The 27650-nt window shown below is 56.8% G+C and overlaps 2 protein-coding genes across 11 annotated transcripts in view; both read right to left on the bottom strand.

Moving 5' to 3' along the window:
• Positions 1-3068, bottom strand: part of GGT5 (gamma-glutamyltransferase 5) — a 43708-nt gene extending 40640 nt beyond the window's left edge. For 2 of the 3 annotated variants that reach the window (XM_086681961.1, XM_086681959.1), the window contains exon 1: positions 4-3067. In XM_086681961.1, the coding sequence (XP_086538087.1) occupies positions 4-176 (173 nt within the window). In that variant the 5' untranslated portion in view covers positions 177-3067. Of the gene's footprint in view, positions 1-3 lie in introns of all 3 variants that reach the window. The other variant, XM_086681960.1, reaches the window with a different exon arrangement.
• A 158-nt stretch (positions 3069-3226) lies between these two features.
• On the bottom strand, positions 3227-26795 carry GGT1 (gamma-glutamyltransferase 1). 8 transcript variants are annotated; one of them, XM_086681964.1, is made up of 16 exons: positions 20483-20571; positions 17335-17548; positions 15794-15905; positions 14987-15161; positions 14056-14230; positions 13327-13457; positions 13085-13171; positions 9818-10010; positions 9324-9481; positions 8159-8308; positions 7649-7785; positions 4630-4817; positions 4285-4412; positions 4076-4188; positions 3872-3989; positions 3227-3540 (listed from the first exon to the last, which is right to left on the bottom strand). In XM_086681964.1, exons 5-16 carry the CDS (start codon positions 14214-14216, stop codon positions 3398-3400), a joined length of 1707 nt encoding a protein of 568 aa, XP_086538090.1. In that variant the 5' UTR covers positions 14217-14230; positions 14987-15161; positions 15794-15905; positions 17335-17548; positions 20483-20571; the 3' UTR covers positions 3227-3397. The 8 variants fall into 8 exon arrangements, with proteins under 8 accessions (XP_086538090.1, XP_086538089.1, XP_086538091.1 ...); XM_086681963.1 differs by lacking the exon at positions 15794-15905; XM_086681965.1 differs by lacking the exons at positions 15794-15905; positions 17335-17548; positions 20483-20571 and adding an exon at positions 26686-26795.
• Between the last annotated feature and the right edge of the window lie 855 nt (positions 26796-27650).

Consider the following 27650-nt stretch of genomic DNA (forward strand, 5'->3'; position numbering starts at 1 on the left):
CACCGTCCAATCTCTGAGCAGACCTTGGAGTCAGCGGCGACCGCAGCGTGGGCAAAGGCCTGGGAGCCGCAGTGGGCATGGTGGCGAGAGAGGACCACGGCGGGCACGATGATGGCTAGGGCCAGCCCCAATCCCAGAAGGACCATGCTGACCGTGGCCCTGCGTCCCTGGGCCATGGCTCTGAGGTCCAGGGTGGAGAGACAAGGCAGGTAGACAGACAGATGGGTGGATGAATGAACAAGATGGGCAGATAGACTCACAAGTGATTGGACAGATGAACAAATAGATGGAGGCCAGAGACAGACAAACAAATGGATTGACAGTCCAGATAGCTGGACAAAAGATAGTAAGAGAAGGTTGGACAGAGACGGGATTACAGACGGTGGACAGACAGGTTTACCAACAAACAGAGGCACCCAGAGGACAGGTGGGTGTATGGACGGACAGCTGGCGATGGCAGGGCTGCTGCCCGACTCTAATGCTTGCTATGAGAGGCAGAGCTGGCCACACGCCTGAACTTCCAGTTTTCAGTCCCTGTTCTTGGCCCTGGCGGGAGGCCAGGGACCAGGGCGTTTGTGGGGAGTTTTCCTTCCAGAAAGGAGAAAGCACCGTTAACTCCCTCATTCCCGCAGCCTGCCCCCTGCAAGCCTTGATGATACAAACACCCCTCCTCCCCAGGGCTATCCCAACCCACGTGCTTGAGGACTTGGCACCTACTGCCCACAAGACAGCTGGGGTGCAGGATGCCCAGAGCCCCCACGGCCATTCTCCAGTTCCCAGCAAAGCCAGGACAGCAGGGTTCAGGCCTGCCTGCCCAGTCCCCTCCCCTGGATCAGGCTCAGAGAGACAAGGGGGCCAGAGTGGCACCCCGACTCCTGCCTTCTTGGTGTGACCCTGCCCAGCAACAGCTTGCCCTAGTATCCTCAGAGTCAGAGGACAGTGGAGATGTTTGGGACACAGAGGTAGGGCTAAAGGGGGCCAGAGACGGAGGGAGGGAGGACCTAAGGCGATGTCACTCAGGACCCAGGTTCAAGTCCCAGCTCAGCCACAGCCTAGCCAGGGAACAAGGGTGCTAGGAAGGGGTTCAGCTTCCCAATCTGCATCAAACATCCAGGACTACAAGACATCTATGTGAGGAATGCAGACAGGGCCTGCATCCAGCCCTTGGCACCCACTACCCCTGGGGCCCACTGTCCTAGAAATGCCACCATGGGCCTCCAGAGAGTAAGGCTGCCCTCCCATCTGCCTCTCTGCCCTTCCCTGGCAATGTGTCTGCTTCCCTGTGTCTGTGGTGACAGTGCCTCCTCTCCTGGGGACACTGGCCTAGGCCCTCCCTTGCCCAGACCTCAGGGTGTCCAACAGGGAGGCTGCTGGGGGAGAGGGGACCCTTTGAGTCCCCTCTTGACCAGGCTCACAGGGGCACAGGGTGCAGGGGCCACAGGCTGGACTCCCACTCACAAAGCCCCCATGCCCCCCCACCCCGTATGTCCTCTGTCTTCCTTCCCAGCTGAGTACTGCCCTCCCCAGGCCTCTCTAAACCTCCTGGTATAGCAGAGAAACCATGCCCATTCAGCGACACAGACTGCTGGGCTCTGTCCCAAGCTTCTGGTCAGCCTGGACAGTCTCTCTAGTAGGCCCGTTCCCACAGCTGCCTTGTGGGATGGGGAGGGCTGTGAGCGCCTTTTCCTGCCCCCACTATCCCCCACAGCACAGTGACATTGCTCAACCAGGAAACAAAGTGCATTCCTGGGCTAGTGCCAGCCCACCCGCTAGGAGGCAGGGGCGGCAGAGACAGCAGGTCTGAGGCTTCAGGAGTGGGACATCCCCCCTCCTCTCCCCAGCCATCCTGGTCAGGCTGAGGCCAGGGTGCGAGGGCTGGAGGAACAAAGGCCCAGGAAAGGAAGGAGCATCAAGGTAGGTCTGGCTAGAGATGCGGCTGGGGAGGCTTAGCTGAGAAGGATCCTGAGTATCCATGTCCGGAGGGGAGGGGTAGGAGATGATGGGAAGGAAAGAGAGAGGAAAGCAAGTCCCTCAGCACCTGAGGGAGGCTTCAGCTGAGCCCGTGGGGTCTGGGGAACTGGATGCACTCTGCCCACATGTGGGAGCCCAAGGAGCTTCACCTCCAGCAGGAACAAGACCAGCCCCTCAGGCCTCAGTCTTCTCTTCTGCAAACAGGGCTATGGCCTTTCCTCTGGCACCAAAATGAAGGCTGAGGAGGTTTGCACACCCCAGCAGCCCAGCCTCCATCCTGTCTCCGGGGGACCCCAGCAGTACTACCCTCTGGGGCTCAGGGCCCAGGCTGCAGATATAAACCCCATTTCCTTGTGAGCACTTTGGAAACACTGGGTTTTCCTGCCTTGTGAAGGAGAGCCCAGACCTGGTCTCCCCTGGCCTCTGTGCCCCTGGTCTCAGGGGTTCCCACTCATGTTCACTGGTCAGGGGGACATCTGGCCATCCAGTTGTGACACCCCCTCCCCTGCTCACCCCCTCTAGACTTTCACAGCTCCTCACATCAGGCATCACAACCGAGTGTAGGAGACAAGTTAGCAGACCCCAAGGGAGGGCAGGAGGGGCTGGCCTGTGGTGGAGGGGGCAGGGTGCTGTGCTCCACTGCCCCTCCAGGCCCCGCTCCTGGGCTGCATTCTCTGGCTGCCCGCCAGTCCAGCTCTGACCCTCAGGATCTGGGGACCTTTTCCAGCTCACTGTTCCCTGAGAACTGGGCCTCTTTCTGGAGTTGATCACAGCTTGAATTTCATTCTATTCTAGGTTTGTGCTTGGAAAATCCCCCGGAACCTGACTCTGACTAAGAAGTTTTGCTCCAGCCTCTTGCCCAATCCCACTCTTCAGACCTCAGGTTCACTTCCATGTGTCCTCCACAGTGTGAGCGGGGGCACCCACCAGGCTGAAGAGGTAGCAGAGTTGACAAGCTTTTTCTGCTGGGTGCACTCTGGCCGAGTAAACTCCGGTGCTGTGACACCCCCTGGTGGTTAATGCTGGGAAGTGCCACTGTCCGGGCCAGAAAAGCGGCGACCTGGCCCCTGAGGCTCAAGGTACCAAGGATAATGTTTGGTATGGGTCTGCCCCGCCCCTCACCCACCCTCCCACTGGGCTCTCATGAAAATTCTGAGGCTAGCTCTAGCACCTGAGGGGTAAAGACCTCTGAATCCCACCTCTTCACCCTTCCCCACCTGACAGCTCCATTTCATACACACAGGATGCTGAGGTCCAGGGATATGGGAGCCTGGCTGGCAAGGCTGCCCAGAGCCTGATGGTGTGGCCCCCATTTATTGCACTGCTTTGTCACTCACAGGGGAAGCAAATCCCCTCAAAGTCCCACTTTGGTCCCAGCGGACATCTCATCCTTAGGTCACCAGTCAGCCTTGCCCGCCCTGAGTACTCAGTAGCCAGCAGGCTCCCCGCCTTTCCTGGAATCTGAGGCAGCTGCCCAGCCACCAGCCGTGTGGACAATGGCCTGTACCACAGCGATGAAGTTGGAAGTGACCTCAGCGTGGTGGTGCCGGGTCTTCAGGGCTGCAACCACTGCCTGGAGGTGGGAGGGGATAGAGAGGCCTCAGCAGGGCCCAAGATGCCATGTGAACCACACAGACCCACACTGAAACACACAGGTAGTGCCATTTCTGCCCCAGTGGCCAGGAAGAGCAAGTTGGGGGCAGACGGTCCTATTGGGTCTCACCGGAGCAGGTAGAGTGACTCACATCCCACAGGGGTTCAAGATGGCCCAGGCAGTAGGTGTGAAGGTATCTGCCTCAGGCAGAGGGGCAGTCTACTCCATGATGACTCAGGAGATCCAGGCCTCCCTCCCAGGACACCTTGTGACCCCCACCTTGTGACTATTTCTTTGACTCTTTACCCACCTGGTCAGTGTCTTTCTCCAGGGTCGTGGTGTTAGGCAGAAGCTGGTTGTGCAGTCGGGGCTCCTCTACTGCCCGCTTCACATCGTAGCCAAACCACAGGCTATGGATGATGGCCTAGGGGTGGCGGGGGGGGGGGGGGCGGTGAGGGGGTCAGTGTGGTCCAGGGACAGGGGCTGGGGGGATAAATGGGTGATACCTACCAGCGCAGTGGCTGTGGTGATTTTCGTGCCCCCGGAGGCACCCACCACCATGCGGACCTGGCCATCCCGGCCCACGATGATCGCTGGACACATGGATGAGAGTGGCTGCTTCCCTGTGATCACCAGATGGATGGGTGGGGACAGAGATGCTGGTCAGCTGCCTGCCCAGGACACCAGCCCTCTCCCCACCTGAGCCCCCTGCCCCACACCTGGTTTGATGAAGTTGGCTGGTGAGGGGGGCACCCCGAACTGGTTGGTGATGTTGGGGGAGCTGAAGTCATCCATTTCATCATTGAAGAGGATCCCACTGACCCGTGATCGTACCTTAGAACCGAAGCTGAAGACCAGCTGAGTCAGCCAGCTATGGAGAACCCAGCCCCACCCTGCCCAGCCCCTACCCACCCCCCAAAGCTCCAGCTCTCTCCCGGTGAGGCTGAGGGTACATGTTCTACCAAGGTGGGGCCTCAGTTCCCACCATGAAAGAGGTCGATGGAGCCCCCTTCTAGGACATGCAAGCAGCCCCCAGACCACCCAGGTCACCCGGCAGCCCCTACTAGAGGTTGATGGTGCTGGTGGCCGACACAGCGCTGCCGTCCTCTGCGACCACGGACAGGTGGGCAGTGCCACCATCATCAGGCGTGTAGAACTCAGGCTCATAGTAGGGGAACGGGTGAGTGGTATCATCAGAGATCCGGGCCCGGAGCTGGGCGGCAAAGAACTCGGAGCTCATGTTGCGGACCACCTGCCGAGACCCCAGAGCTGGCCTGAGGAGGTGGGGGGGGGGGGTGGGGAGGGGGCACAGGCTTGTGCGAGCAGCTCTTGGGAAGCCCCCAACATGGCCCTGACCACAACCCTCCTGCACCCTCAACATCACATGGCCCTCTGATCCCCTCTTTCCAGCCTTTGTACTGCAGTCCAGAAATTCAGTATTTATCTGTCCACCCACAACACCCCACTCTTGCAGCATTCAATCATTCATTCATTCATGGAGCTTGTGCTGTGTGCTTGGATCAACAGGGAACAGACGTACAGATCCCAGCCCTCCTGGCAGGGAAGACCAAGTCAGGCAGGGACATGTTGGAAAGAACAAGCCAGGTAAAGGGGATAGGGAGGGATGAGGTGGGGACCAAGTGGTCAGGGAGGGCTTCTCAGAAGAGGTGGTATCTGAAAAGAGCTGTGAATATGGCCTGAGTGATAAAATGCAAAGGCCCTGAGGCAGGCCTGGAGTGATAGAGGGTGAATAGGGTCAAGGTGGTAGAAAATGTCAACAGGGGCTGATCCTATAAGTCTTCATAAGCCCTATAAGGACTTTGGCTTTTGCTCTGAGCCACCTGGTCCTGGGACAGAAGAGTGACCACACTGGTGAGTCACAGGACCCCTCTGGCAGCTATGTGAAGGTATAAGGGTAGAACCCAACTGGGAGGCTATGACATCAAACATCAACCATGTGAGAGATGGTAGCTGGCCCAGCTGGGAGAGAATCAATGGCCCCAGTGTCTTCAATCCAGAGTGCCCATTAGCTGAGGAGATGAACACTGCAGATGGCCAGTGTAGGAGACAGTCAAGAGCTTGATTTTGAACAGGTGCCCTTGGGACCCTGAAGAGCCTGTCTCAGGTGGGTGGTAGACCTACATGTGGGCAAGATCAGGCTGAGGGATAAACATGGAGCCATTAGCTTCTGGTGGCTGCTTAAAGCCATGAGTCTGGGGGCACCTGGGTGGCTCAGTTGGTTGAGCATCTGACTCTTCATTTGTGGCTCAGGTCATGATTCCAGGGTCATGGGATTGAGCCCTGCATCGGGTTCTGTGCTGAGCATGGAGTTTGCTTAAGATTCTCCCTCTCTCTCTCTCTCTCTCTCTCTCTGTCCCTCTCCCCAGCTTGTGTGCTCTAAAAAAAAACACAAGCAAAAAAACAAAAACAAAAACAAAACAAACAAACAAACAAAAACTTAAAAAAAAAAGCCATGACCCTGAATAGGGTCCCCACAGTGATGAGGACAGAGAAAGAGGAGAGTAGATGAGACAGGAGCCAACAAGGAAGGCCCATGGGGACTAAGCAAAGGAAATGCCTCCAGAATTTTCCAGCAACATCCCACAGGGAAAATGTTCAGCCTGAATCTACTCCTAAGAAAACACAAAGTCAAATCCAGGATGTGGAGTGATTCTGCAAGATGACTGCCTTGGGCTTTAAAAATCAGCAAAAGAGCCAAGAGGCCTAGTGTAGGTTCAGAAACCAGAGGGACATAAACAGCAACTGTAAGGTATGAGTTGGACGGGCTCTGGACCTAACAATCCTGGAACTGTTGGGAATACAGGTATCTAACAGGTCAAGTCCTCTCAATGTCAGGGAATAGGAGTCCTCAGTTTTAGGAGCGACAACCCAAAGTGTGATATCAGTGACTGACCATCTGATACCCCAAAAAACACATGCATATTGATAAAGGGGTAGATGGAGGCAGAGAGAGAGGAAGGAAATGTGGCAAAAGCCTACAACTTTGCAAAATGAAAAGCTGAGCAAAGGAGGTGGTAAACTGTGTGAGATGCTGCAGTAGGGTGCCCAAAGGGGAAACTGAGGCTGGACTCAGGGGGCAGGGTGAGGGGTCATGGTGGGGGGGGGTGGTGGAGCAAGAAGGGCACAGCCTGATGGGAGAGGACTTGAGAAAGGGACAGAGTGGCCAAGTTTGCTCTGAGCAGAAGCCAAGGAATGGGGTCAGCAGCTGAAGGTTCTGAAGCAACAAGAGTATGATTCTCGCTCCAGAATGATCTGTCTGAAAGGACAGACTGGGAACGCCAGAGGCAGAGCAGTGTTGCAGGAGAGACTTGCCAAGTCAGCAAGTGCATGAGCAGAGGAGCTGGCCTTAGCCAGGCCAAATGGCAGATAGGGGTGCGATGCAGCAGCCGCAGGGATATGAGACACCGGGTCACCGGCTGCAGTCGGGAGTAGTACAAAATGCTCATTGGGGAAAAAAAAGAGATCCGGGAAAGCAGAGAGGCTGCTGGGCAGCTGAGAGGCACAGGCCAGTGTGAGGGAATCTGCAGGTCTACCGCGGAATGGGTGATCCGAGTAGGTAAGGAGGGCGGTGATGGGAGTCTTGATGGAGGCCCAGCCTGGGTCTGGCAGTGAGTGGGTTGGGCTGTGCAGGATCCGGGTAGGGCCTAGGACACATTAGCTCCTGGGTGTGACCACAGAACCAGTGGCCGAGGCCCAGAGCATTGCTCCTCTCCCCCTCAGCCATCCTCCTCATTACCCTTGAGGGTTGCAACGTCCCCATGCATTCCCCACCTCAGCACCGAACACTCCAAACCCTTCCAGGACAAGGGTACAGCCCCCAAGGTGGGAGCACAGACACAGGTAGGGGACACTAATTACTCATTGTCAAGTCTGTCATACTGTGAGCTCCGTGTGGCAGAGGGCCAAACTCGGGCGTCACCAGGCCATCCCAGCACATGGTAGGTCCACCACCAAAGTTGGTGGTGAAAGCATGCGTGAGGCTGGGGTGGTCCCAGGAAGCCCTGCTCGCACATCCATGGCAGGCCCTCCCGCACCCATCACGGGCCACCCCCTGCCTCTTACCTCCATCATATTGACAAACTTGGGGTCCCCAAGCAGGGTCCTCTTGGCATAGGCAAACCGGAAGGCCTCCACGATGCGGTGGTAGGTGAGACCCTTCTGTTCGGGTGTCTCCACACTCGCTGGGGAGAAGTTGTACCCTGGTTGAGCAGAGATGGGGGCATGTTAGCAGTCCCGGGGCCCTCTGCCGAGACAGCTGGGTGCCCCAGGGTAGGCTCACACCTCCCTGAATCACTTGGCCCAACTTGAGAAGGGGAATGCGTAATAAAAACCAGTGGACACTTTGGAGGAATGTAAGAATGGAATGAGTAAGGGACCCCTGGGCCTGGGATGACCACTTAGATTTACCAGATGCGTCCTCTGGACCAGCATGGCTATTCCCACCCCAGGACACTGCTCTGTACCTTTTTAGCTCCCAACCATTCCTCCTCCTCCTCCAGCCCCTGATCATCGCCTCTCACAGCCCTGGTCACTCTGCACCGCCTCTTGCGGAGCCACGGTGGGAGGGCTCACCCTTGAGGATGTTGAGGATGAGAGCCAGCACCGGCCCACTGAGTGGGGCACTGGGCACGTAGAGCTGGGCGTCCCCGAGGCTGATGTTCAGTGGCTGCTCTATCAGCTCAGCACGGTAGTTGTTCAGGTCCTCGGTGGTCATAATGCCCCCTGCAATGAGACAGCAGCTCAATGGGTGGACACAGGGATGGGGCCCCCAATCTGAGGGGAGCACAGGACCATCACGCTGAAAGCCCTGCCCACTCTTGAGGGCCCTCCTCCTCCCCCTCCCCACTGCCCCATCCGCCAGTCCCTCTGTGCTCCCTGATGATACCACCTCTCCACTGCCAGGCTCAGGCCATCTGCCCTCTATCTGTTTGCCCCACTGGCCTCCAGGTCTGCCTTCTCTCCTCTTGGCGGCCAGAGAGTCTTCTCTAAGTGGAAAGTATCTGCTCCCATCTCTCCCCTGCTCAGTCCCATCCTCCAGTGACTACTAATAGGTGGGTGAAAGGAGGCTCTTTAATTCTACAGGGAACTGGCTCCAGAAAGACCAAGTATTTATAGGCTAATTTCCTGCCTCAGTGGTAAAGGTCAACATGCTAATCACTCTCTTCTGTGTCTCTGACAAAAATAACAGCAGGAAGAAATCCACAGCTGGGGAGGGAGAGGCAGCACCAGGCTTCTTGGCTGAGTCATGAGAACTTGTCTCTGCTTGCAGCCCCTCCAGTGCCTCTCTCACCAAGCCCACCCTCATCCACTGTGACCCTCAGGGATAACTAAAGCTCATCCTCTCTGGGCCTTAGCCTATTCCCTCTGCCAGGAAGGCTCTTCCTCTCTCCAAGCCCATCTGTAGCTCAGGTACCACCTCCTGCTTGGGGAAGTCCCCTCAGATCTGCATTTCAATGCTTCCTCAGCTCCAGTTCCAGCCTAGGCCTTCATTTAACTTACAGAGGACTTTCCCTCCTGAACTGCACTGGTCTCTCAGTTTTGACCTAACCAAGATCTATGGATCTATGTGGCCTGTCACTGACTGCAGACATGTCTGTGACCCCCCCCAGCTCCAGGCACTGCCTGAGGGCCCAATGCCCAGGTCGGGCAGGAGCAGAGGACCTAAGTCCTCTGAGCTCTGGCTCAGAGCTCCTGCTGCTGAGTTCCTTGCCTAGGGTCCCTGAGGTTGCCCACTTACCAGCCTCCTGGATGTCCTTGACAATCTGGGCTGTGAGGCTCCCGTTGTAGAAGGCCTGGGCTCCCTCCAAGGCCAGCGTCTCGTACGTGTTGGCCAGCTGCGGCATGGTCAGTCTGTCCCCCTCCCGCAGCACCTTCCCATCCCGGCAGAACACCTCACTGGGGCAGAGGGGCTCCCGTGAGGCAGGCAGGCAGGGTGGATTCGGCCAGCCATTCCCACCCAACCACACAGGAGATCAAAGGAAGGGCAGTGAGCACCTGTCCACAGGTGAGTCATCCTCTGGTGTCCAGCCAATGCTTCCTAGAGTCCCTTGCCACTCAGGACTCACAAGCCGGGACCCCAGGCACCAGGCTCAGAATGTGATCCCACACACATTGGGAAAGGCTTTTATATCCTAGACCTCATCCCTCTGCCAGTCATTCATGGCATGCAGGGACCTTGGGCCACATCTGCCCAGCCTGTGCCCCAGGGCAGGCCAGCACCCACAGACATACCACAGTGCAGGCTGTTCCTCGATGACAGCCCTGTCTTTCTCCAGGGCTGCCGCCAAGCCCTTCCCCACAGGGAAGCCCTGGCGGGCCAGCTGGATGCTGGGCTGAAAGAGGTGAGCCCAGGGCAGCCGCCCATGCCGCTGGTGGGCCAACTCATAGCCTCGGATCTCACCGGGAACTGCCACCGACAGCCCCCCTGCAGAGGGACAGGAAGACAGTTAGTGGCTCCAGTCAGGGGACATCAGGAGGGGTGTTCTCCCTCAGCAGCAACCTAGGCACAGTCTCCAGATGGGATCAGTGAGGTTTAGGAAGGAAATGGAATTGTCATATGTGGACTCCGCTGGCAAGAGTGTAGATTGGCCAGGGATATGTGACAAGGCCACAGTCCTGCTGTCCCAGGACTAGATGTCTGCCTCTGCAGGTGCTACCAGGTTTGAAATCCTGTGCCAGGCCCACAGTTGCACAACAAGACTGTGGGGAAGCCAGACCCCTACCATCTCTTAGTCTGAGCCTCCTAGCCCACAAGGCCTCTCATCCCATAAGACTCAAGGGGTCCACCGGAACCCACCAAAGTCCCCAGGGCAAGCCCAGGCCACCCTCGACACTGAGCCAGTGCCAAGGCAAGGCCTCTACCTTCCTCCCTTCTACTGTCCCAGACCCAGGACCTGAGCCCGACTCCCTGCCCTATATGTACCCTCACTGGGTTTCAGTTTCCCCATCTGACCATAAAGAGTTTTGTCTCTTGCAGCTGACTTTAGAGGAGCCCACAATTCCACTGGAAACAGACTCCTGGACCCTGCTCCCCACCCACCCCCACGGCCCACTATGCCCTAAGCTGGGCACTGATACAGAAAGGCCCTTGCTCCCAGACACCTTCTTGCTTTCACCCCTGGATGACCAGGGCCATTTCAGCTACACTCAGGCTAGGTGACTGCAGCTCTGGAACTACCTCTCCCATCCTGAGGTTGGGCACAAGGTTCTGAGAGCCAGGTTGTTATGGTCTGTATGTCTGCACATTTCAGAAGGTCTGACACCCGGCCCATGATTCCTGCCACCTTAAAAAAAAATGCTGCCCTGATCTTGGGCTAATAGGTCTCAGACCACCCTGCTAACCAAGGTGCAGTGACCCCCACACTGCCAGACCAGGGTCCTCTCTCAACTTTACCTTACTTAGCCCGTCACTCCTCCAGTGTCACCTCTGCATCCCACATGCGAGGCTCTGTTATGGTCTCCTCTGTCTACACTCACCATATTGGTGACCTCCCCCAGATCAGGGCTTCAAATTTCATGTATGTGCTGCCAGTTCTAAATTTACTCTCTGGCCTGGCCTGCTCCCCCGATGGCCTGATCTGAGGATGCACCTGCCCATGAGAAAGGCATCTCAAACTTAACACACTCAAAACCCAACTCCGGACTGTCACCCAAACCCACTGCCCCACAGCCTTGCTGGCCTCTGTTAGGGGCACCCCATGCTTCCAGGTGCAGATCAAAGACCAGGGGTTATCCAGGACTCTTGGTATAGGAGTTGGTGTCACACCCGACCTCTCAGCAAATGCACAGGCTCCACCTTCTAGGTATGTTGAATACCAACCACCTCCCAACACCCTCATCTCTCCGTGGTCATCGTGGTGACCTCCTGACGGGTCACCTGATGGGCAGGCAGCTTGCTCCCTGCCCCTTCTGCAGCTGCCCAAGGGGTTCAGCCAGACATAGGCCAGATCTACCCCCACAAACACCCCAGGGGCCACTGCTACCTCTCTTGGACAAGAGACAGGGTCTTCACAATGACCCATAAGGTCTGACACCACCTGAGCCATTCTGACCCTGGGGTCACCCATTGCAGCCTTGCTAGTTCCCACAGTTCTCTGTCCCATCTTCCCATGTGGGTCACTTGCTCTTCCCCCAGACACCTGCACAGCTATCCTCACCCACTCCAGACCCTGGGTCTTTGCCCAGACACCTCCCCCGTGACCAGGCTACACTTGGTGAACTGCACGCCTTCCAGCCCTTCCCACCTCTGCTGTTCTGGTACCACCTGGCTTGGCTGGGCCACGGATTTTATCTGTTGCCTTTGTTTTGTCCCCAGGCTTGGGGAACAACCCCTGACATTTTAAGAGATTCCCAGTAAGTCCTCGTTAAATAAGTGAATTCCGAGCATCCACAAGGTGCTAAGTCTGTAAGATTCCAGCAATCACACTGAATGATTTCATTTCTACACATTCTGAGTCTCCCAGGGGATATAAAAATTCAAAGAGGGGGCGCCTGGGTGGCGCAGTCAGTTAAGCGTCCGACTTCAGCCAGGTCACGATCTCACGGTCCGTGAGTTCGAGCCCCGCGTCAGGCTCTGGGCTGATGGCTCAGAGCCTAGAGCCTGTTTCCAATTCTGTGTCTCCCTCTCTCTCTGCCCCTCCCCTGTTCATGCTCTGTCTCTCTCTATCCCAAAAATACATAAACGTTGAAAAAAAAATTTTTTTTTTAATTCAAAGAGGCTGTATGTTGGAGGAGACTCCAATGGGGCTGCTCACAGGGCCTCACCCAGGGCCCCGGCCCGAGGGGCAGAGCCTGCAACTGGGGATCAGACCTGCTATGGCCAACAGCCCCCTCCTCCTGCCTCTAATCTCCTATCCTGTTTTCCTCCTATCCTCCTTTTGGGTCCTTGGAGCAGCAACCCCTGCTGGCCACTGGCTTCCCCTCAACTGCATGGGGAGGTTGGGGGCCTCTTCTCTGCATGAAGGCCTTGTTAAAAAGATAGACTCGACTGCGTTTTTGGAGCTATCTCCACAAAATGAACGAATAAATGAAAGTCTTGGATGCCTTTGGAAAATTCAGGACTTTGACAGCCCAGGTTCAATTTGGGCCTCAGCACCATCCAGCTGTGTGACCTCAGTTGGTTTGCATGACCTCTCTGGACCTATAAAATAAGAATCAACACAGCACTTCCCCTGACTCCCAAGCATACAGGGAGGATTCAAGGGGCCCACTGGTGAAAACAGCTAAGCAGCATGCTGGCCCCAGTGCCCCCTGATATGTGCAAACTGTTGAAATAATAATTATTCTCTCCATGCCCTAGCACCCTGGAGAGGCCTGAGTGGAAATAACAGAAGCTCCATGTCTTCACCCTCGGGAGGGTGTTGTCGGGCCAGGAAGGGTTGGATGGGAAGGGTGCACATCAGCACTGCCAGAACTGTCCCCAGCATCAGACAGGGGCATGCCCATGCCTTCCCGGCATCTCACCCCAGCTCTGCACCCACACCTGAACTTGCACCTCACCTTTCTGTGACTGCTCCGGGCTGTTGAACATGCCTTCGGAGGCCAGCCCAGGGGCCACCTCACGGGCGTTGATGATCTCAACTTTTCCTAGAAGGAGAAGAAGGTGGGCAGTCTGGACCAACACCAACCCCTCACCCCGTGTGAGCCCAGGGGCCACCCGGCTCTGCTTGCCCCCAGCCCACGTCCAGCCTGAGATGGACAGCCCCTGCCAATTACTTCCCCTACTCCCCGTGGGCACTCACGCGTGGTGCTGTTGTAGATGGTGAGGAACAGGCCGCCCCCGATGCCCATGCTGTGGGCGTTCATGAGCCCCACACACAGCAGGGCCGCAATGGCAGCATCCACCGCCGAGCCACCGTCCCTCAGCATGTCCCTACCGGCAGCAGGTGGTGGGGAGTGAGCACCTGCGGGCTCCCCAACCCCCCCAACACATGCACACTGCCACCCAACTCCACCCTTTCTGGCCACACTGCCCAAAGGAGGATGGAAGAGGAAACTGTAGTTTTGGTTTTTACATGTCACTCTAAGACCAATGGGCTTATATGTTCTTCCTTTCAAGCAAACAGATGTGCATGACGTTTATAATAGAAAGAAAGCGGAAAAACGTTACTTTTTATTAGCAACCTTTTTTGTCTGTTTACGTCTTTTGGGAACTGATCTTTGTACATAATGTGAGATAGGGGTCTAAAATAGCATAAAACAGCAGTTTATCCAAAGGCACAGAGATCTGAGGAAAGGGACCCAGGGCACCAGGAAATCCACATCCTGCTCTTGGAGTCAGTGTCCCCTTCTGCCCTGACCAGAGGCTGCTGTGGAGGTCCAAGGAAAGGACAGGCAGCTCCATGTGCATCAGACACCCCTTGTCCGGGTAGCTCATGTACAGACAGGGAAACTGAGTCTCAGAGGGATGAGGATCTTGCCCAGATCCACTTCCAGTGGTCCTCCTGTATTCCCACGCCCTGCCTGCTCACCTCCCGATCTCTGAGCAATACTTGGCATCTGTGGCCACAGCTGCCCTGGGGTAGACGTGGCTCTGTGGCTTGGAGGTCAAGAGCAGGCAAAGGCACAGGATGATGATGAAGATCACTAGGACCACGGCCAGCAGGGCCAGCACCACATACCGCTTCTTCATGGCTCTGCAAGTACCTGTTGTTTGGGGTCAGGGGGGAGGGCTGGTGGTTAACAGGATCAGGGGACTGCCACTGGCCTGGCCTTGGGCACATCCTGACCCTCACCACACAGGGCACAGCCAATAGTCAAGCCTCAGAAACATGTCCCTGGGGGCACCTGGGTGGCTCAGTCAGGTTAGGCTTCCAACTTCAGCTCGGGTCATGATCTCACCATTCATGAGTTCTAGCCCCGCATGGGGCTCTGTGCTGACAGCTCAGAGCCTGGAGCCTGCTTCAGATTCTGTGTCTCCCTCTCTCTCTGCCCCTCCCCCGCTCATACTCTGTGTGTGTGTTTCTCTTTCTCAAAAATAAATAAACATTAAAAAAAAATTTTAAAAGAAAAAAATATGTCCCTTTGTTTCCTTCCAGCCCCTGGCCACTTACTCTGCCAGAAACTCCCAGCCCCATCTCTCCCTTCCTAAATTGCCCTGCTTATCCTCAAGGCCCCATCCCAGTAAAGACCCCATGTCCAAAAGAAATCTCTCCTGGGAGCCCCCAGATTCCATGTGTCCCACATTCAGAGCCACTGCCAAGCAGGGAACTCCACCGGGAACAAGCTTGGCCTGATCCCTTCTGTGACCCCCCACCTCAGCCCAGAGCCAGACACCATCCATGGGCCCCCAGAGTGGCCTGCCACAGACCGTGGGGTTCGGCTTCCATTGTACCCTCAAAAAGGACACCCACAATCTCCTTGTAAAATTGTCAGACAAGCTGCCATGGGGCAGGGGCCTACCTTTCTCAGCGGATGGAAGCCCCACACCTTGCCTGGGGAGGTGGCCACAAAAGCCAGGAGGGCTTGGCTGAAACAGCTAAGGAAATAACTGGGGTCTCCCTCACAGACAGTAGGAGATGGTGTCCGCAGAATCTGCTCCAGACAGACACCTCGATCAGGCAGCCTCTTTGCTCTCCTGAAAATCAAGATAGTGTACCTGAAACAGGCCTCCCCAGGGAGGTCCTCCCCAGGGAGCTCTGTGAGGTTCCTCTGACCCAGATGAACTCTGGAGTCGAAGAGGAGGCTGTCCGACACATTTGTGTGAAATCTCCAGGCACAGCCGAGAGGGGGTTTGCCCAGAGCAAGGCCCGAGTTCGGTGGTGTGAGTATCATATGACAAAGTGGTGAAGCCCACGTGGGCCAGGCCAAGGAGACGGGGTATGCAGGCTCTCAAGCCAGCTCATCCCATCTGAGTCTTGTCCCTCGTCTGATGTGGGGCCTTGGGCAAGTCACTGACTACCTGTCCAGTGGGAATGACAGAGGCATCCTGCTTGGGGATGTTGTAGAAATGAAGTGGATTGGAAAGCGTGAAGTGCTAGGTGAGTGTTGGCTATAAATGCCATCAGCTAGTAGGGTGACGCCCTGGAGGCCGGCGGTGCAGAAGGAAGCTGGTCAGCCACCTGCTCACTGTTTCCCTGTTGACTCCTTTCCAGGCCATGCAGGGAGGGACAGCAGTGAGCCTTTGGGCTCCTGTGGCGGTGACAGCGGACAAGGGGTGTGACCCCCACAAGGAAGGAGAGGTGTGAGGACAGTGGCAATCTCCGTTACCTCCGAAAGGTGAGTGTCGGCCAATAAGCCCCAGGCTGGGATGCCTCTGGTTCACCTCGTCTCTGTTCAGGGGTCTGAGCTCCAGGGCCAGACACAGTGTCCCAGAGATGGTCTAGGAGTGTAGTCTCACTTGCACGGAGCCTGGGAGGGGATAGCCTTCCCACATGGGGGGCCTCCAGAAGCCAGCATGGAAGGGCTTTCCCCTCCCAGGCTCAGTGGGCAGCCACATAGCAGACCACCACCCTACGTCCCCAGTGGGATTCAAGCCAGCCTTTCTTCTCCATGTTGACTGAATCCAGGCACCACCCTTTGAAAGCTGGACTATAGAGCCTCCTCCCTGCACTCCTTCCTGTCAGTATCACCTGCTCCTCAGTCCTCCAAAAAGCAGCAGAAGGCTCTCTCCAAAGTGCCAACCAGGACTTTCCCCCTACCACTGCTCCAGGGGATAGTCTATGCCCCCGGAGCACACCCTAGAGGCTGGGTCAGGGTTAAGGATTCCCAACAGAGATAGCTATGCTGGGAGGTGTGAGGGGCCTTGGGAGCTGGGCCAGGAACATGTGGGATCTGTTTCCAGACACAGAACTTTCCCACCACATGTGGTGGGGGTGGGTGGGGCAGGACAGAAACCAGTGACTCTCTTCCCAGCATGGGCACAGGCACACTTGCCAAGGAGGCCCCCCAGTCCTTGCCCATGGGACACCTTGGGGACATTGTCTCATTTTTCCTGGGCTTGTGGCTGTGAGGTGAGACCACCCCCCTCACGGCCCTCCTTTCTCCCCTCAGGCCCCTGTGGTGATCCAGACATGACTTCCTAAAGTCTGTACTCCAGCCTCCCCTGTCCATCCATCTGTTCGTCCATCCATCCATCTACCCAAGGACCCAAGTGGGCTTCCAGAGGGACAGGGGGCACCCAGCAAGGTTCAGACTGCCAGGGAGTATGGGGAGGGGTGGGCAGTACTGACCCCCATCCCTCCTCCCTGGCCAGGGCAGCAAAGACACCAGCCCAGACCCTGCAAGCAGACATCACCAGCCCTGCGGAAGACACCCTGCTGGGGACTGGGCTTCCGTTTCCCAACCCACCCCCCCGCCGCACACACACCCCACATTTTTCCCAAAGACTCACTAAAAGAATGTCCAAGCCCAGAGGTCTGGCTCTCACCCAAATCAGTGTCAGGAAGGGAAACTGAGGCCAGAGAGTAGGTGGGGCACAGCACTTGGCCTCAAACTCCCACACCACTCCTCATGACCCTTGTGGGCTTACCTGAGGCCCGGAGCTGGCAGGGGCCCAGGAAAGCTCCTGGTCCTCGGAAGAAGCTCTAGGCTGGGACACGGCCAGATTTGTCTGCCTGGGAAAATCTGGGCCACAGCTTCAGCCGAACCCCCCCCCCCCCCATTCCTAGGAGTGGCCCAGAGCCACGCCTGCAGCCCCTGCAGAGCTCCTCAGGGTGCCTCTGAACTGGGATTGGGATCTGGGGGAGGGCACCTCCAAGGAGGAGCAGAGACAAGAAAGGGGCAGGAGAAGGCAGAACTCTCATGCTCACCTAGTCCCAGAGCAGGCAAGAAGCTGGCTGGGAGTCACTCAGCAACCCCATGGGACCGTTGAAAGTGTCTAAGCAGGGTGGAGAGCAGGCTGTCCTCTAAAAGGTCCAGTCTGACAGGGAGGACAGCCCCAGGGGCTGACGTTGAGGAAGCAAGGAGACACAGTGACTTGGCCTGTCAGCAGATGACTAAAGTTCACACAACTCTGGGAGGGCCCTGGGTAGGAGATGGGAGGTGTTATGACAGCATGACTTCTGGGGTCCCCAAGGCAGTGGCAGCAGGTGAGGGGTGTGACCCCAACAGGGAAAGAGAGGTGTGGTGCCAGGGGCAAGGAGTCCCCCTCTCTTGGACACAGTTCTCTCCAAAGGGCAGGGTCTCCTGGCGAACACCCCTCCAGCAAGCCCCAGGCTGGGTACACCCCACCCCTGTCAAAGTGTCTGAACTCCAGGGCCAAACACAATGTCCCAGAGATGGTTCCTGAGGCAACGCAGCAGAGGTGCCGCCAGCACCAGACCAGAACCAGGACCTGAGAGCCCTCACCACAGCCCTCAAGCAGATGCCAAGGGTGCCTTCCTGGAACACAGCCTGGGGCCTCGCGTCCAGACTGGTTCCACCGCCTATCCAGGAATGTCAGCACCTCGGGCCCAAGAACCCCCCTGAGCAGCCTGGAAAGGCAGGGCCCGGACCGCGCCAGAGCTGGTTCAAGCCACGCAGCCCAACAGTGCACACCTGGCCACTTGATACCCGCACCCAAGTTCCTGCATGTCCCTGACCGGGCCAACAAGGAGATCTCAAGCCAGGAGTAGGTGCATGCCCAGCCCAGGGACCTTGGACGCTGCTTTCCATCCCCCTTTGGCCTCCATGTGCCAAGAATAAGGATCAGCCACTCCCTGAGTCATTGCTCCATCCCTGGCTTCCTTGCTAGTTGTATCTAGGCTGCCCAGGAGCCCCCACAGTCCCTATCTGTAACACCTCAGCTATGACCACCCTGCAAGGCTGTGGCAGCTGACAGACAGGAAGAGCTATAGAGGTCTCATTGCCCCTACGGAGTATTGCTGCACACTCTGGGTCGCACAGTCAAAACAGGCCTTGTCTTGTTACCCACTGCCCTTGAACAGGCTTGGGATGGAATCCACCGGACAAATGCACTCCCATGAAATCTTCCACGGCCCCGGGACGGGGCGCCATGACTCAGCTCTTTTCCCCTGGACATCACCTGCAGACCAGGGTGACTGAGAAGATGGACAGGGCAGGCTCCAGGGACCAAGGCCCATAACCTGTCTCTGAGGGCTAGCCACCAGCCAGGATGTCAGGGGATTTGTGTTGCAGGCCAGTCAGCTGGCAGGGGTCTAGAGTGGAGAGACACAGGGCTCTGTCCCTAGCCTAAGCCTGCTTAGCCACTTCCTCCTCGCCTGGGAAGGCATAAGACATGGCAGTGTCAGCAGCAGCTCGAGGGTAGGAAGAATGTCTGAGCGGGCAGAGGATGGCCCCACCCAACAGGTGATCCCAGTAGGGTCCCAACAGGAAAACCGCATCCTGGGGCAAGGTGAGGGACCAAACACTGTCTGTGACGGAGCACAGATGAAGCCTAGCAGCAGCTGCAGGCCCCAGAGAGGAGAGTCCGGAGGAAAGGTATCTCATTAAAGGCTGTGTCAACAAACGCCTGAGGTACAGAACCAAGAACCTTCCTTACGTGGTGAGCGTGTCACGTTTTATTCTGGTCAGCCCCCCAACCCCTACATGCTGAAAAGCGACCTGAGGGGAGTCAGTCTGGGGAAACCATGCCACCCTAGAAAAGGCTGCAGGGGCTGGGCTGAAGAGTCTCCTCCAGACCCCATGGCTCCTGTCCTAGGCACAGAAGATGGTAAGCTCCCCGTCCCCAGGAATGTGCAAGCCTCACCCACCAGAGATACTGACTTTGCCATCAGCACCAGCCCCTCCCAATACACACACACACACACACACAAAGCTGAACCTAGGCTGAGTGGAACAGGTTCCCAGGATGCATCAGAGAGCGGAGCATGAGGAAGCCTAAGGATTCTCTGTTAATCCTCCAACCCATTTGTCACCTGGCTGTGTCACCACCACCTCAGAGCCACAGTCCTGGTGCACGGTCCTAGACCCATTCACAGACAGGAAACCAAGGCTTAGGTTGAAGCAACTTGCACAAGTTCAGCTGGCCCCCGAGGGAGACATGTGGACCAGCAGGTGGGCCCAGAACCCATGCCCTTGGCCCTAACACCACCAGCATCAAGGAATCGTCCCCATCGCTGACCCCAGGCATGAGAACATAGCTCTCAGCAGCTTCCTGAGCCCTGCCCGCCACTGGACTGGAAGCTTACCATTACCCAGGCCTGGATTTGGGATCTGTCTCCCTTGCTGCCCACCCTGGTGGCATAAGGTTGAGAATTAGAAAAAAGTCACCTTCCCCAGTACTTGATAACCGCCATGCCAGATACCTGTTGAAATAGCTAGGCATGCCTGCAATGACCACAAGGTGGTGGGCACCCCCTAGAGTTGTGCAATGACCCTTGCACAACTGAGCCAGTTTCAGGCCCCACCATAGCCACAAACCAGATCCCGGAGAGGGGAAGCATGGCCAGAGGACCCAGCGCCTCAGCCCCCATCATGGGTCCCCTACCCCCATGCTGCCAGATCCTCCTGGGCCTCAGTTTCCCCATGCTGCACCCCTCCCACTTAATTCCAAAATGTCCCCTTCTTTAGAGCAGTCCAGCAGTTCCACCCGGCCCTCCTCCACCCACCCCACACCTGTGACACAGTGAGCCAGACAGCTTGGACAGGTAGTTTCAACCCCCCTAACCAGACAATAAAAAATCCGAGGCCTCTCCAGCCTGGACCCAGTCTGTGCAGCCCCTCTTCAGGGTCCATTCACACAAGCCCTGTCCCCTTCACCCTGAAGGTCCGCTCACTCCCATTATGCAGGTATATAAACTAAGGCTCCAGCCTCTCCAGAGGAAGAGGCCAGCACATGGCAGAGCTGGGACTGGAACCCAGGCTTCCAGACAGATGCTTCTGGAAGGACCTAGCCTGAGCTACCCCAACCTACAATGTGCAGCAGCTCAGAAAGAATGAGCTGTACTTTGGGGTCACACAGCACTGAGGCACAGCCTGATGCCCCTCCTGGCTCACCTGGCTCTACGCTGGTCCTCCTGCTGCTCTCCAGCACAGAGCTGAGTCCCCAGTGCCCAGCTCTGACCCAGCTCCTCCCCTCCCTCCCCCTGCAGCCTGAGTGGAGGGAGGCTTTAAAGGCACAGGAACCTTTCCAGGTGAGAAGAGGGCTGGCTCCTAGCCCTGTCTCTGGGGCTGTGTGACCTGGGACAGCTGCTGGCCTCTTTGAGTCCCGTAAGATCCCCAATCCTGAATGAGAGACCTGAGCTTTGAAGCTTCCGTGGTGCTGAATGAGGCTAGGTTTCAGGCAGAGGTAGGTCAGGCCAGGGGCCCCTGGGAGGAGGTGGGACCCCTCAACTTACAATGTCTAGAGCAGGTTCACGTGGTGCTGGGGTGCAGCCAGATGCCCACCCACTGGGGTTGGGAGTGTAAGCCTCTGAATCCCCATCAGGCCTGAGGAATCCTACCTAGTCCAGAACTCTAGAGTAAGAGATGCTCCTCCAAACATGTCCTCTCCCTGACCCTTGGGGCTACAGGGGGATTATGTAGGGACTGTCACTCCAAAGGCCCTGGCCACCTGGACTGAAGGGAGTTACGCGACCCAGGGGAGCCTCTCTTCATCCCCGACATTTCTGGGGTCATGAGCGAGAGGGTTGATGGAGGACACACAGCAGTGAGGGCAGGAGATAGAGTTGTTTGCTCATGCCCCTGCCTACTCTGGCCCATCAAATGAGACAGGGTGGGTGCCTCACAGGGCTGGCAGCCCCAAGACTCCCTGTGTCTGAGATCCACTTGTGGCCTGCTGTCTGCCAGAACTGCCACCATTAGCAGGGCCCTGGCTTCAACACATTTATTCATTCATTCATTCATTCATTCATTCATTCATTCATTCCTGCCTCTAAGCCTGGCCTGTCCAGATTCTCTTCTCAAGGAGCCCCCGGCAGGATTCTAGATGGGCTTAGTATGGCCAGCCAAGGAAGAGGAGGAGCCCAGGGCCCTGGAGGAGAGGCAGACACAGTGACAGGGGCCTTAAGAATCAGGGCAGAGCTGGGATTGGATTGGGTAGGACATGCCAGGTAGAGGGAACCACTTGAGCCTGGAAGCTGGCACTGGAGGCATGTCTGGGAGTAGTAAGGGCCTAAGGGAGCCTCTTGACCTCCCTGGGCCCTTCCTGAGCCCTGAGGTGTCAAGGCTAAGAAGGGAAGTGGCTGAGCTCAGATCAGACCCTGAAGGCCAAGCCAGTGCATCTGGACTTTGAGAGCCCCAGGAGGCTGGTGAATGTGTCACCTGGCTGGGTAACCCATTAACTGCAGCTCACTCATTAAGACCCTGGTGGGTGACCAGAGGGTAAGGGCCGTGGGAAGAAAGGAGTGTTAATGGCTGGGGACTGGCCGAGATGGGTTCTCTGTGTCCTTGTTCCTTGAGGAGTTTCCTGGGCGAGGCTGGCCTCCAGCCAGGGATTGCTGCCAAGGCATCATGGGGTGGGGGTGGGGGGGGGGCGAGCGGTGCCACCCCACCATCCTGATGCCTTTTATCTCCTAACCACACATACTATGTAGGCACCAGCAACCTAGGGTACCCCAGGGGTCTTGGTCAGACAGGAGGGAATAGGGGGGCTGGGCACCTGGCCCATCTCCTCCTCTGAAAAATGAGGAACCACAGTGGCCTCCAAGGTCCTTCCTGTTCTGACAGACTCTGGTTTGCCCCAGCTCTCTGTCTGGGAAAACAAGGCATTGGTGGAGGAAGAAGGGTAGTCAAAGGAAACCACGATGTGAGAGAGGAAGGGACTTGCCCAAAGCCATTAGGCAGGACAGTGACCCATGACATGGGGAAGGCCTTGCAAACCACTTCCTGCAAGTAGTACCTCATTGCAGCCTCCATCATGCCCCACCCTGCTGTCACATCCTGGAAGAGGCTCTGCCTGAGCCTCAGGAAGTGCCAGGTGAACCTCCTGCCCCGGGTGGGCCACAGCTGGTAGAGACACAACATCCCAAAATGCAGTCAGGAGCCTCACACTGAGTGAGCCAGGAAGGCAGGTCCAGATGCAGCAGTGCCTGACCTGTCCTCCAGAACTGCTGGGACAGGATCTCAGGGCCCACTGGGAGCCAGGAAACCTGATATTACAACAGGCATTTTGTGTCCCCTGGTATCTGCACCAAGGACACATTTGGTAAACTGGCTAAATACAAGTGACTTTGATGCCAAACATCATAGCATCTTAATCAACTTTAGGATCACAGAATCTCAAATGTTTGGTCTCTGATCTCCTGTCTCCAACACCCCAAAAAGGTTGGCTTGCATACTTGCCTTGACAGGGACCTCACTACCTTTAAAGACAGCAAGACTGTGGTTGGTTGGCAAGTTCTTCCCAATGTCAAGCCCAATTTGCCTTCTTGGAATGCCTTCTGCAGTTGTGAGAGTTGACATGCTTTAAGGTGGGCTTGCCTCACTTCCTGCCCACCGTCTGAGGCCACAAGCAGAGGAGCAAGGGCCACCTCAGACCCTGTGGCTACCTGGCCACAGCCTCCCTGAGCCACACAGACCACACTGCCGGGATGGAAGGAAGACTCTAGCTCGGTGAAGAGACTTGTGCTGTCCAGGGGTAGCAGAGAGGCAGAGCCCCTGTGCCCCCAGAGCCTGGCTGCCAGCCCCCAGCACCATCTGAGGCATTTGCCATTGCAGCACCTACCTTTGATGTGTAGAAGAAGGCTGGAGCACTGCCAGCGTGTGGGCCTTCAGAGATGTCAGCTCCTTAACGCCTGAGAATGTCTGGCTGCAGGGCTAGTCTGGCACCTGGTGGACCAAGTCCAACTCCCAAACCCAGAAGCAGGGTAGCAGCACAGCCAAAAGCATGGGCTCAAGAGTTCCTAGGTTCAAATTTGACCCCTGCCACTCATGGCCCAGGGTCTCCTCTTCCTGCCCTCAGCTTTCTATCTGGAAAGCAGGAATCATTAAAATAATTGTTGGGTGGATTCACTGAAATGGCTGTGCACAGGCTATTGTCAGCACCCGCTATCTCCATGGTTCCCACGCCCAGGCCGGCAGCAGCCTCTGTCCTTGCCTGATGAGCAGCTCAGGGCTAAGAGGTCATAAATGCCCCCCTCCTGCTTGCCCTGCCCTCTCTGCCCACGGCACCCTGAGCAGGTAGCATTTACCATATCACCTCGTAATTATCTGCAGTGTCTGGGAGCTCCAAGGGGTGGAGGAGAAAGGCTGAGCCGTCCACGCCCCAGCCCCCACCCCAGGGTATGGCCTGGTCTTGTCTCCCTCTGAGGGGAGTCACCGGCTGGAACCTGCCTGTCCACACGCCTCTCCACCCCCACCCCCTACTCCCAACCCTCCATGGGTGGTGAGTGGACCTGTGGTTCCCCTAATGCCGAAAAACACCCAGTGCTTCCCGCCCCCCCCCCCCCGCCCCCCACAGCCCCGCATGCTCTGCTAGCCCTCCATCCTGGCTTCTCAGAGCCCCCATCCCCTGCCATCTCATTTCTGGGCCTCCTGCACCACTTCAAGCTGAACTCCTTTGCTCTCAGAGTCCTGCTTGCAACATTTTATGGGCTGATGTTTTAGATGCCTCAGGTCAACATGCCTGCCTAAACCTGAACTAAGTAACAACCGTCCCCATACCTCCACCAACCACATTAGCTTAGCCTGCCTAGCCCCAGAGCCTCCTTCCCAAACTCACTGGTTCCCCAGTGTAGCGGCCTCACCTCCACATCCTCTCCTGGCTGCTCCTGACCCCAGCTCCCCTCACCTGGCAACTCCTCCTCAGGGTCCGCAGCCCCTCCACTGTTTCCCTAAGGTAGCCCCAGTGCTGAGCATACAAATCTGAGCACATCCTCTCTCACTAGAAACCCTTTAAAGGCCCCCTTTGCCCTCCAGATAAATTCCAGTCTTGCTAGGGCCCCACCCCTTCCTCTGTAAAGTTCACCCTATGCTCTCTGCTGAGACTTCAAGCTAGCACTCTTCCTTCAGACCCCAACCTCAAAGCAACCTCTTCCGGAAGCCCTGCCCCTCCTCCTGGTCAGCTCCTGTAGTGCCCTGCAGCCCCCATCAAGGTTCCCCACATCTGTGGAGTAGCTGTTAGATTGACTTCCTGTGTCTTAGTCTCTGCAGTATCCACAGGGCCCAAAAGTCAGCACTGAATTGACCAATGAAGGCTGTGGGTGGCTGAGTGGATTCCGTATAAAGCCACAGAAAATCAATTTGTAAAAACACTGCTGTATGCTGGACTTTTGCTTTGTTGTGTCTAATCCTACAATAAGATGCCGGACGGGCACCCTATTTTCCCCGTGTTACAGATGAGGAAATACGGTTGTAGAACCTACTGTAGTGAGTTGAATAGCACCCCCCCCCCCAATTCATATCCACTGGGACCTCTGAATGTGACCTTATCTGGGAATAGAGTCTTTGTAGATGTCATTAGCGTGGGCCTCAAATCCAAAAACCAGTGTTCTTATAAGAAGGCCATGTGAAGAGAGACACACAGACACAGGTAAGAAGGCCAGGTGACAATGGAGACCCAGGTTGGAGGGCTATAGCTAGAAGGCAAGGAATGCCTTGGATGCCAGCAACCGCCATCGTTAGAGCCTTCAGAGAGCCCTGCCAATGCCTTGATTTCCAGCTTTCAGTCTCCAGAACTGTGAGAGAATAAATTTGTTTTAAGTCACCAAGTTTGCAATAATTTGTTATAACAGCCACAGAAAATGAATACAGCTACCTACTTTACCTAGTTTGTACACCCAAAAAGGGACAGGTCCAGGGGATTCTAATCAGTTCTGAGATGAGGGGCACCTGGTGGCTCAGCCAGTTGAGGGTCCAATGCTTGATTTCAGCTCAGGTCATGATCTCTCGGTTCGTGAGTTCCAGCCCCACACTAGGCTCTGTGCTGACAGTGCAGAGCCTGCTTGGGATTCTCTCTCTCCCTCCCTCCCTCCCTCCCTCTCTCTCTCTCTCTCTGCCCCTCCCCCACTCTCTCTACGTATCAATCAATCAATCAATCTTTCATTGGTCCTGAGCCTATACCCATGCCCCCCCCATAGGGATCCCTGGCCCTGACACAAGCTTACAACACAGCCCTGTAGAGCCAGCTCCAGAAGACATTGTTTCCATTGAGTGTCTGCTTCTTTCCTCCTAATGAGTTCCAAAACCATCCTGCATCCTTCTTTGGAGCGGCTGCCAAGAGGCTCACTGTCACCTGGCTACCTGCTGAGGTACCATGAACCTTGCCAGTATCTGGTCTTGGACTACCCCACTGGGTGGATAGAGAAGAGCCCTAAAGGTGGGGCAGGTTCATTTCCAGCCACAGCCCTTCTCCCCTCCCACTGGGTCACTGGACCTTGGTTCCTTGTCACTCCAGCTGGGCCACCACATGGGGTGGCCAAGAGCTTGGGAAGCCAAAGGTGTGACTGTCACCGCTACTTGTCTCTTGGCAAGCCCCACTTAGGGCCCAGGATGCCGCCAGCAGGGCCTGGGGTTCAGTTGTGTCCCTCCCACCTGACTCTCTGGCTCCCCAACTTCCCACCTCACTGGCTGTCCAGGGAGCCCATACAAGTCACTGAAGCTCCATATCAGCCCTAGGTGCTGAGAGGGCAACATCATAGCACCCCCCTACCCACCCACTCAATGGGGTCTCCACAAATACAGGCCTACTGCCTAAGGCAACTCCACGGAGAGAGGCCAGCAGCCTTTACTTAAATATACATGGAGGCCAGTAAGGGGGAATGATGCCCCCCTCTCCCGAGGGCAGAACTCTGTCTCTGGGGCCTCCTGCCCGAATCGGGTTAGGCCAGAAACACTCCCTAAGAGCCAACTCAACCTAACCACCCCCACAGGAGGCAGAGGGAGGCCCATCTAGGGATCCAGGCCCAGTCACCACCTCCCTCTTTTTCTGGGAAAATGTCCTCCAGGAATCTCTCAGCCAAGAACACAGAGGGTGGGGTGGGACATGAGGGGTGGGGCTGAGGGGTAGTTCTCTGCTTTCCACAGGACTCTAACTCTGGGCACCCTCCTGTGCCACTGCCTGGGTTGCCCCCTCTGTGACAACCAAACTCAGCCCTCTCTCTCCCCTGCCCCATACCCCTCCCTGGCTCGGCCTTCTCATGTTTGAGGGGACAATGTCCAGGCCTGGCTCAGCCTCTGGAAGGATAAGGTCAGGATTTGGGAGACATCCCAGCTCTGGCTCCAGCCCCAAGCATATAAGAGGAGAGGGAGGGGGTTCTTACCAGGCTGCCAGTCTGGACAAGGGGTCTGAGAGGTCCCTGTAGCAATGAGGCTGCTGCTTAAATCTCTTGCCCCAACACCACCACGTCAGGTCAGCGAAAGCGCCTGGGCTCTGGAGGGAGGCAGGCCAAATGGTCATGCAGGTTTGCCAGGGAGGAAACCTGTGGTGCCAAGGTGGCCCCAGGACAATACTGGCTACAGAGGGGGAGTAGTGGAGGCTGCTGGGTCCAGCTGGCAGATGGCAGAGGAGAAGGGAGCCCAGGATAGAAAAGCCCCAGGACCAGTCCCAATGGGGGAGCCCAAGCAGGCAGCAACAGGGGTTGGGGTTCAGTGAATGATCAAGTGACAAGGATACTAAGTTGTCCTCTGTCCTGTATCAGGGGTTCAGCTTCAGGGGACCACAGATCCCAGCACCCTGTCCCCAAACACACTCCTGGGGGGCAATAGTTAACCCAAAAGAGAACTCTGACTCTACCCTCACTTACCATGTGCCCTCAGATGGCCACCCCTCACCCCACACACACCCTGTCTGTGCTCACCCCTCCTGAACCTGTGCCCAGGCCCACTGTCCTCATAGGCTGGACACACACTCTGCTGTGGGAATTGGGTGTCTAGAGCCCCCCTGCTCCAAATGTCCCCTACCCAGGGAGTGTGAGGGCCCAGAGCTGGGAGGGGAGCCTCCAGGAGGCAGCAGGCCCCCAAGTAGGCCCCTAGAGCTGGGTGGGTCCCTAGCCCAAACCTGATCCATGCAGGAGCCAGGGCTTCCCCTCCTCACACTGCCTCCCCGCCCCTGTCAAGCTGGAAGACTGAAGCCTGGGGCAGATACAGCTGGCCTGCTTCCAGCCTGCCCAGAGCTAGGTTTAGGGGTTTAACCAGGACTCTTCATCCTGTTTGTCTCCCAGGCCTGGGCCAGAGAGAGCCCAGCCTGCACCACCCAGCCTGCCCAGGCCTCCCCCAGTTAGGCAGG

This window comes from Puma concolor, chromosome D3 (genome assembly GCF_028749965.1).
Source record: "Puma concolor isolate L17-30 chromosome D3, mPumCon1.1.hap2, whole genome shotgun sequence".
Lineage (NCBI taxonomy): Eukaryota > Metazoa > Chordata > Mammalia > Carnivora > Felidae > Puma > Puma concolor.

Bases quoted from the DNA above. Each gene is read 5' to 3' on its own strand.
- GGT1 (XM_086681965.1), bottom strand. From the start codon at position 14,216: ATGAAGAAGCGGTATGTGGTGCTGGCCCTGCTGGCCGTGGTCCTAGTG. The intron at 8,309-9,323 runs GTAAGTGGGCAA...GTCTCATTGCAG, and splicing joins CAAGGACATCCAGGAGGCTG to GGGGCATTATGACCACCGAG. The intron at 7,786-8,158 runs GTGAGCCCTCCC...CTGCTCAACCAG, and splicing joins CATCCTCAACATCCTCAAGG to GGTACAACTTCTCCCCAGCG.